This window comes from Ovis aries, chromosome 14 (assembly GCF_016772045.2).
Source record: "Ovis aries strain OAR_USU_Benz2616 breed Rambouillet chromosome 14, ARS-UI_Ramb_v3.0, whole genome shotgun sequence".
Taxonomy (NCBI): Eukaryota; Metazoa; Chordata; class Mammalia; order Artiodactyla; family Bovidae; genus Ovis; species Ovis aries.
In genome coordinates this window covers 14,080,338-14,089,415 of record NC_056067.1, presented here as the reverse complement: position 1 = coordinate 14,089,415, position 9,078 = coordinate 14,080,338, and the positions used below count along the sequence as shown (strand labels likewise).

The 9,078-nt window shown below is 59.4% G+C and overlaps 1 protein-coding gene across 1 annotated transcript; it reads right to left on the bottom strand.

Moving 5' to 3' along the window:
* Positions 1–213: 213 nt before the first annotated feature.
* On the bottom strand, positions 214–6,163 carry DPEP1 (dipeptidase 1). Its single transcript, XM_027977765.2, has 10 exons — positions 5,973–6,163; positions 2,341–2,473; positions 1,978–2,110; positions 1,705–1,855; positions 1,507–1,576; positions 1,178–1,354; positions 1,008–1,092; positions 851–926; positions 600–735; positions 214–513 (listed from the first exon to the last, which is right to left on the bottom strand). Exons 1-10 carry the CDS (start codon positions 6,074–6,076, stop codon positions 346–348), a joined length of 1,233 nt encoding a protein of 410 aa, XP_027833566.1. The 5' UTR covers positions 6,077–6,163; the 3' UTR covers positions 214–345.
* Positions 6,164–9,078: the final 2,915 nt, after the last annotated feature.

The following is a 9,078-nucleotide window of genomic DNA, read 5'->3' as shown; positions in this document are numbered from 1 at the left end:
TGCATGTGTGTTTGTGTGTGTGCCTATGTACAAGCGCGTGTGAGGAGGTGGCAACTGAAGCCTGGACTGTGTTTTTAAAGAGCCTCCAGCAACGTCCACAGAGTTTCTCAGACCCTGACCCCGCTGGCCATGACCTTCCGGACTCGGGCACTCGTGTGTCCAGGTGTCCAGCCAGAGGCCCCTCCAGGGCTATGGATGTCAATGACATAAGAGTTGAAGGCTCGGTGCCTTTATTGAGGGCCCAGCTGTGCCTGCGTAATGTGCTGCCCAGGGAGCCCTGCAGCCTGCCCAGGACCAGGCAGCTTGAGTGCACAGGGAATCGCGGCCATGCCAGCCCCTGGAGTGTCAGAGAAGACACAGGCTGAGGAGGAGGGTCACAAGGGAGGCCAGCAGGGCCCCTGGCTGGAGGTGGAGGCTGGGGGTCCCTGAGTAGCCGTACTTGGTCCTGCAGGAAGCCTCCAGCTGGCCCAGTGGGATGGGCTCCTCTCCAGGAGCCTGCTTGTGATCGCTAGCCTGGGGACAGACACAGGTCAGCTGCCTGTCTGAGGGCAGGAGAAGCTTGGGGGTGGGGGGACGGGAGCATGGCAGTCCCTCCTCACCTGCTCCACTGCCTTGAAGACCCTTAGTAGGTTTTCAGCCAGGGCACCCCTGACCTCCTCCTCTGTCCACTGTCTCCTGAGCAGCTCAGCGACCAGGTCTGGATACTTGGACACGTCCTCCAGCCCGGAGGGGAGCCTGAGATGTGGGCAGAGAGCCAGAGTCTGCAGCCTGGGGCTTGGAGCCTGGGGGCCCCATCCCAAGCCCTGGAACCCTCTGCTCCCTACAACATATGGGCAGGGTCTTGCCTTACCTGGACACACCATCGTAGTCCCCACCAAAGCCCACGGCTCCAGCTCCCGCAACCTTCTTGATGTAGTCCAGGTGGTCTGCATGGAGGCAGCACATGAGGCCCTACAAGAGGGACACTCCCACCCCCGCCCATACCGCGGCCCCTCAAGCCCACCCACCTGCCACTTGGGACAAGTTGGCCTCTGCTTTGCAGGAAACGTAGTCATTGTAGAAGTTCACCATTACCAGGCTGCCCGTCTGCTTCTGCAAGGGAGAGAGGGTGGAGCTGGGGGCAGGGCAGCCAGGCTTCGAGGGCCAGCCCAGGGCAGAGGAGCAGCCCCACCCTCACCACCAGCTGCAGCACGTGGTCGGGCACGTTGCGCCGGTGGTGGCACAGGCTGTATGCCGAGGAGTGGCTGAAGATGACCGGGGCCTTGGACAGCTGCAGAGCGGCCTCCATGGTGGCCACGGACACGTGGGCCAAGTCAATGATGATGCCCAGGCGGTTCATCTCCTTCACGACGCTCTGAGGGGGGACGGGATCAGGGGACCTGTCCAGCCCAGAGGGTCACAGACGACACCCCGGGACCAGGCAGGCTGCACTGTGCCCACTTGTTCACAAGACCTCCTGGGGCTCATCATAGCCCAGGGCTCATCATTGCCCCGGCCTCCACTCACCTGCCCGAAGGATGACAGGCCTTGGCTCTGGGCTTTGTCCTCTCCCGTGTCCACCAGCCAGTTGTCGGCCCTGGGAGAGCAGAGAGCGGGAGCCCAAGGGGAAGCATGGCTGTCCAGGCCCACCACCCCTCGAGCCTCTTCGGAGGACAGCAGGTACCCCAGGATCCCTGCCCCTAGACCCGACCTGGGGCTGCTCACCAGGGCGTGTTGCAGCTGTGGGTGAGAGTCAGGTAGCGCATGCCCAGGTGGTAGAGCGCCCGCAGGACACCTAGACTGCTGTCGATGGAGTGGCCGCCCTCCACGCCAACCAAACTGGCCACCTTCCCCTCCTGGAAGGCCTGCTGGATCCCTGGGGGTAAGGGGCTGCAACGTGAAAGGACAACCCAGCGGCTCTGCTCAGGACGGCCCCCTGCCCACCCCCCGACCCCCCACCCCCCTGATCCCCGCCCCGCCGCGGGCGCTGGCACGCACCTGCGCTGTCCGTGACGCACAGGAAAGTCTCGGGGTAGAGCTGGCACATGCGCTGGATGACGTCAATCTGCTCCAGCGTCCGCTTCACCGAATCCTTGTTCTGGGTGTCGCAGGGCGTGTACGCAGACCAGAACTGGGGGCCACGGTGGGGAGGGGCTGAGAGCCGAGCGGTCGGAACCCAGGCCCTGCCCCTGCTCAGGCATACAGGCCTGGGGCTCCCCTCGCGCCCCAGAAGCCCTCCCCACAGCCTGGGTGGCTATCGGAGCCCCCGCTAAGGGCCCAGGGAGGTACACGGCCACCAGTGAGGGGGCGCCAAGGGAAGAGCGGGTGGGCTCCGTGGGCGGGCTCAGGGCCGAACCCTACCTGGGCCCCCACAAAGCCAGCCTTCAGCTTGGGGATGTTGGTGTGCGTGCTGTTCAGGCTGGTCAGGTTGGCCCTCGGGTCCTGAAGCTGATTGTTGAACTTCTTCAGCAGCTGCCAAGGCAGGTCATTGTGCCTGGAGGGCCAGGAGGGGTCAGGACGGGGGTTTCAGGACAGCTTCCTCCCAGGCAGGCTGCCCCTTCTCTGGCTCCTCTTCTAGTGGCTGAGGACTAGGAGGGTCCCAGGGTGATTGCTGTTACATGAACACACCTAAGCACAGGTGAGCTTCTCAGCCGGCTCCACCCCCAGGCCAGGTCAGCGAGCTGAGCCCTAAGGGGACAGGTCTTCTCTCCCTGAGCCTTCCACTGGGGAAAAAGGAGGGCGCACACTGGCTTGGCTTCAAAATCGTGGGGGGCGTCGGGGGGGGGGGCGGACGGTTAAAACAATCTCCATGGATAAGACTGGTTGCCATGGGGTCACTGGATGTAGCGCCTCGGCGAGATTTCACAGGTTAAACACGAAATTCTAGGACTCCCGGCCGTCCAGTGGTTACGACTCCGCGCTTCCAAAGCAGGGGCGCGGGTTCCATCCCTCAGCCGGGAACTAAGACCCCGCCTTGAGGCGTGGTCAAAAAAAGGAGTTGAAATCTCCCCTTGCAGGAGCTGGGGAAGTGAGAGGCGTGGCCTTCCCTGGGGGAGGGTGGCCAACCGAGCAGCGCGCCAGTGCAGAATTTGGGGCTCCCTTCGCACCTCCGGTCGCCTCGCAGACCCTCTCTGCCTCAGTCCATGGGCACAGTCTCGCACCATTTCCAAGAGGATCCTCTATGCTTCCAAAAGACAAGCCCTCTAAAGTCTTCCCAGGAGCCAGGAGGCGGAGAGTGCATTGGAGGTAGGGGTGGGGCAGAGGGAGAGGTGGGAAGGGCGGAGAGGACCAGACCGGACCCGGAGGAGAAGGCGCAGGGGGCGCGGAGGGCTATCAGCCGCTGGCGAGTGGGCACTGGTGGGGCTGGGGCACCTTCTCCCTGGCCCCAGGAACTGACAGAGGGGGACCAGGAGCAGCCCCAGAGGAGAGGCCGCTGGGAGCCAAAGCTCCAGATGCTGGAAGTGGCCTCGGCCCTTGGGACCTGGTGAGAGAAGCAGTCTCAGGCCCAGCCCGGACCCTCCGTCTGACTTTTATCAGCCTGTGTGCACACAGGCATGCGACATTCAGGGAGCCGTGCAGGGAGCCGCCCGTCTGCATCCCTGGTCTGGTGACAACGGGGACACTTGGAGAGAGCCTTACTCCCACTGGGAGCCCTCCCATCCAGGCCTCCTCTGCAGCTCTGCAGCCAGGCCCACTGTCCCCAGGACCCTCCCCCATCCCCAGCTCCGCTCCCTCCTCGTGTCTGTTTCTTCATCTGTCGGGGCTGCCTAGTGCGGATCAAGCACTATCAATGTTAACACTGTGGTGGCCCAGGTTGTCCAGCCCCCTGGGGTGGGCTCTTCCTGATGGTGGGAAGTGAGGGCTCCCTGGACCCCACCCTGGGGCTCCAGACTGTGGAAGCTGCCCCAGGTGCCCTGGGTGGGGCTCCCACCCCAGCAATGTTTTCTGCAAATTCTGAGATTTGACCGCTGGGCATGGCCTTTGCTGACTGAGAGGTGGATGAACTCCAGTGAGGCGAGGTCATCACCTCATTGCAGGATTGGGGGGTGCTGTCCCTGGGGCAGCGCCACCAGGCAGGACTTTACTCCTTTGCTGGTCTAGGACATGCAGCCCCACCCTCCAGCTGCCTCCACTTTATTCCTCCTTCCTCCCCTCTCCTCCCTTTGTAGGTCTCTGCTCTGTGGGCCATACCACCTTTTGGAGCCTAGTGGAGCCTCTCTCCTTATCTTTGTGGCTTGGGTAGCATCCTCAGACATGGTAGAGGACTCTTCCATTCTACTAAAAGAAGGGAGGAGAGGGTTCCTAGTTCTGGAGAGTGCTAGAAAGGACAACCAAATGCACACTTAGACCAGCTCTGGCATACAGATGTGATGGCTGGAGCTGGTGCAGCTATGTTAAATCACGAGGTAACTGTGGGAATGGTGGCTGCACTATTGTGGAATGCTGTACCAGGGCTTCCTCTGCACTTTTCTGTGTTAAAGCTACTTCTTTGTGTCTCTTAGCTACGCTGCTCTTGAGACAGCTCCATTACCTAGACTCAACCCCGTCTCCCTGTGCCCAGCTGCCCTGAGTCCTCCAGAATGAAGGAACAGCTTCCCTGGTTCATTCTGTTGATCATCTACCTATGCTTGCTGGCCTGGGATGCCCAGTCCCTGAACCCGGACCTGTGAGACAGAAGGGCCTCCAGGGTGGGAGCCAAGGGCAGCTGCCTCTGCAGAAAGCTCTCTATGCCTGTGGAGCAGGCGAGCGGCGAGCAGGGGGATGGGAGGTCCAGGAAGCACAGGAAGGAGAGTGGTCAGGGGAGGGCTGTGGGAAGGAGGAAAGGTGGGGTGCACACTGACCCTTGATGGCCACTTCCTTCTCTAGGGCTACCCTGCAGCTCCAGGCAGGTCTTATGTGACAAGACACTCACTTTCTTTGCTTTTCGTCTAGAACTTTTGTCCAGCAAAACCCAGCAGCATGTAGTGTTCTCCTAGCCTTCCCGGCACCCAAGAGCCCATGCACACTGGATACTGCTCCTCTGGGCTGCATGCAGCCTGTGTGCCGGGCACCACGGCAGGCGGGTGGGCAGGAGAGCAGGCGGGGCGGGAGTGTGTGTGCAGGTGGTGTCCTTCCCAGGGCTCTGGAAGTCCCCGAGGAACCGAGCCGGGGCCAGGATCGGGGGAGGGGACCTGGCCAGGCTTGCCTGCAGCGTCGAGGGGCCCCAGGGGCAGCTGTGAGGACTTTTTTTCTTTGTTTGTTTTTATTGTTCCAAGCTCAGTGGGAGTCACGGCAGGGGGCATCTTGAAGGACAGGGGTGGGACTTGGGTCTCCAAGCCTCCCCCTGGCTGCAGTGTGAGACCTGACCTCGAGCCTGTGGGAGGAGGGGACGGTCAGAGATGCAGGCCTGACCTCAAGCAGGGGGTGGGGTGGTGGAGGAGGGTAACTGAAGGGGACAGGCAGGCCCAGGTTGGCCGCAACATCAGGGAGAGACAAGGTGTCTCTAGGGTCTTGGCTGGAATGGTACCCATGGGAGTGGGTGCCCAGGAGCTTGTCTGGGGCACTGAAGGCTGGCGTGCCTCGGTGAGGTCAAGCTGGGATTTGATGGGGTCACGCCAGGTGGATGGGGCGGCGGGGTGTGTGACAAGAGGGCCTCAAGAAGAAGGGTCAAGAGGGCCAGCAGGGTCTTCCCCAGTGACACCCTCCCTGCCCTTCCTGTGAGGCAGGGCCCCCAGCCCCCCGGAGGTTCAGGTTGGGCTCAGGTGCCCCGGGAGCTGCTGAAGAGCGGGGGCCTAACCACTCACCCACTTCCTTCCCCGTTCCCACAGACCCTCCTCTGCTGAAGTCTTTGTGGCCCTGAGATCCCACAAAGAGTTCAGCAAAGAGCAAAGGCCATGTTTCAGTTGGAGAGACTGCGTCTTGGGGAGACAGGGCAGTACCTGTCTCAGGTCACATGAGCCTTGATCACAGCTCCCCTAGCCCAGACTGCAGACCCATCCCGAGTGGCTGCTTACCCGTCAATGACAGGTGTGCTCTGCATGAGTCTCACCGCATTGTCCCGGAACTGGTCTGCAGTGCAGACGGCCACCAGGGGCCAGAGCCACCAGCCGGTCCACATGGCACTGTCCCTGGGCACCCGCTGCCTGCCGCTGCTGTGCGTCTGTCCTAAGCAGCTGTCCTGCCAGAAGACGGAGGCCTTTGGTCCAGGTGATCGCTGCCCAACCTCCCGTTTATCAGTAATCAGCGCATTCCCTGTGAGGGTGGGAAGATGGGAGTTCCTGGACCCTGTGGCTGGGCGTCGCTGTCTGAGGCTGAGCGTCATTGTCCGGGCCAGGCCCAGGTGCAGTAAAACCCCAAGGGCGGAGCTGCTGCCCAGAGGACAGGAGAAGAGGCGGGGAGGGCCTTACCTCCACGCCCGCCCCTAGGACCCAGTGCCTGAGTTCTGCAAACAAGATTCGATTTTGCGTCCTTGAATGCACCCCTCGGTTTGCCTGTCAAGTAGTTTTATGTTACTTTCCACAGACAGTGGAGCACAGCCCCACAGGGGCGCTCCCACCAAACCCCACCCTGGTCCTGGGGACAGCACTGTGACCCATGCTCAGCAGCAGGTTGGACACGGGGGCTTGGGGTCAGAAGCCTGGAGTGTTTGTACTTCCTCAGAACTGGAGGCTCACACAGGTCTCTCAGATGGATTGTTTGAGGACAAACAGGTCTTGAGTGGGGCGATTTGAGGATGCTCCCAGGAGCTGCTGGGATGGGTGAATCAGTGATCCTTGTCCCAGGGCTGGGCCAGCATCCTGGTTCTGGTGGGCAACTCTGGCTCCTCGGGGTTGCTGGGTTCCACAGGGCTGGTCTTACCGGGTCATTCACGTTCAGTTCTGGGACTTCAGCTGCAGATGACTCTTGCAAGTTGGTGACAGAGGACACATTTCCAGGAGTTAAGCTGTGGGCATGACCATACGTCCTTGGGTGACCCAAGAAACACAAGACTCAAGGACACTCAACTACACCCATGGGAGGGCCGGGTACACCCTTGTTCAAACACGAGAGGATTTCCAGGATGATAGCCCCGGAAGATGACAGCCAAGGGGCCCAAGTCTATACCCAGGAGGGCTCGTGCTGTGCAGGGTCCATTCCGCCTCCTCCCTCCAGTAACTCACAGCCTGTGTCCCTTGGTGGGGCTCGGGGTCAGGCTGCTTGTGCACGTGGTCAGACTTCTCATCCGTCTGTGAACAGAAGTCATCATGGGCCCTCCTGCTGGGAGCGCCGACCTGTGGACCCGTGGGTCAGGCCCCACACTCACACCTGAATCTGTCTGCTCAAGTCAATTGTTCATCCTGGGGTCTCTGATTGCCTGACAGTCTTCCACGCTCTGGGCCTCCTACTCACAGTGCCCAGCTTCGGATCCATGGTTCCCACTGAATTTCTGTGTTGGGCCCTCTGCCTCTAGGTTTATGTCCTGCTTCACTAGAGCTGTTCCCCCAAAACACCCCTGGCAGTGGTGTTGGGAAGTGAACTTCCAAGCTCTGGAATGTTTGTACTTGACATTATTATGCCCTCATAAGTGAGCAATAGGTCTGCTGGCCTTGCACTTCTGGATCATAACCTGTTTCCTCTCGAAAGTGAAAGGCTATCCACAATGCACTATTGCTGAGAATTCAGTTCTTTGTAGGCAGCTTGTTGCCTTGAGCTACCTCTTCCTCCTTGGCTCTGCACTTTCTCAGTGAACGGCCTCACTGGAGACTGTTTTCATCTGACCAGCTCCTCGTGCGGGGTCGCTGGCTCTGCCGCTGGTCCAACAACACGCCCTGGAATCCTCCTCTGTCTGCTCCCGGGCACCGTGTTCAGTCGGATGCTGGACCTCTGGCACTGCTCCTATTTGACTCTTGTATTTTTCTCTCCTGTTTTAGGTTTTCTTGTGCTTTTATTCTATGCATTTCTATTCTGTGAATTTATGAATGGAATATTCTTTGAATTTATTCTATAAGTTTCCTTGTTTCTGAATTTAAGCATTTTCACCCAGTTTTCTTTCAGAAATTATATACTTAACCTCCCAAAGTACCGTCTTGTGTTTCTGTTGTTGGTGGGTTTCTTTTATCTTTGCTCCTTGTTCTTATATGGAAGCAATATTATCTGGTGTCAGTTGGTAGTTCTGTTTTCTTTTCTCCTGTTTACTGGATGATAATGTTTCCTCTGGACCCCTTTCCCCCCACTGTGTATTTTGACATTTCATCGCATGTGCAGACTGTCCTCTACCAGCTGGAGGTCTTTGTCACTTCATGCAGTAGCCAAACTGCTAGATACCAGAGCCTCCCAAAGCAAGAGGGGGCCCTTAATGTCAGAATCTAACAAGAGCGCATCACAGCAACCCTGATTCTCAAAACAAACATATTTTTAGGGACACTCCCTGGTGTCTTTTTCCCCGGAGTCAGCCTGGCCACAGACCAACCAGGACTGTCCATCTGTGTCTATGGGCACCGGGGGTCAGCCTGTCCACCATCCAGCCATCCATAAGTCTGATTTTAGCCGTCTCTCACTCCCGCCTGCTCCTGTGACATCTAAGTTGAGCTCCCCTTTGGTTTCTGATGGGCCCCTGCCCTCTGCACCCCTGCCGCCCTCTTCTGTAAATGCTCCTGAAATGGCCGTCTCCATCTAAGTTATCCCCCAAAACAGGCTGAATCTGCCAGTCAAGGACCCTTCCTCTGTGGGACACTGCAGGTTCTGCCTGAGTCATTTCCTGCCACCTGGAGGGACATGGCAAGGAAATGCCCATCTCAGGCCCACCTCTGACCGACGGGCTGCAGTGGCTGTAGCTGTGGAGGATTCTCACGGTGTCTCTGCTTCCTCCTGTGCTGGCACCCCATGACATGAGCCTCAGGGACAAAGTGGGCGCGACAGCCTGGCCCAGGTCCTTTGATTTTAGAGACTCTCTCAGGAGGTGGGACCAGGCTTTGTTGAGAGCACAAGCTTGGGAACAGGCCGCCCTGGGTTCATGCCCCTGTGTGGCCTACTGCATGTTCTAGAACTGGCAGCACTCGCCTGTCCATCCTCCTTACTCTCTGCCAAGAGGAGAGGCAATCGGCTCAACCCGCAGAGAAAGCGGCCGGCATGACTTCCGTG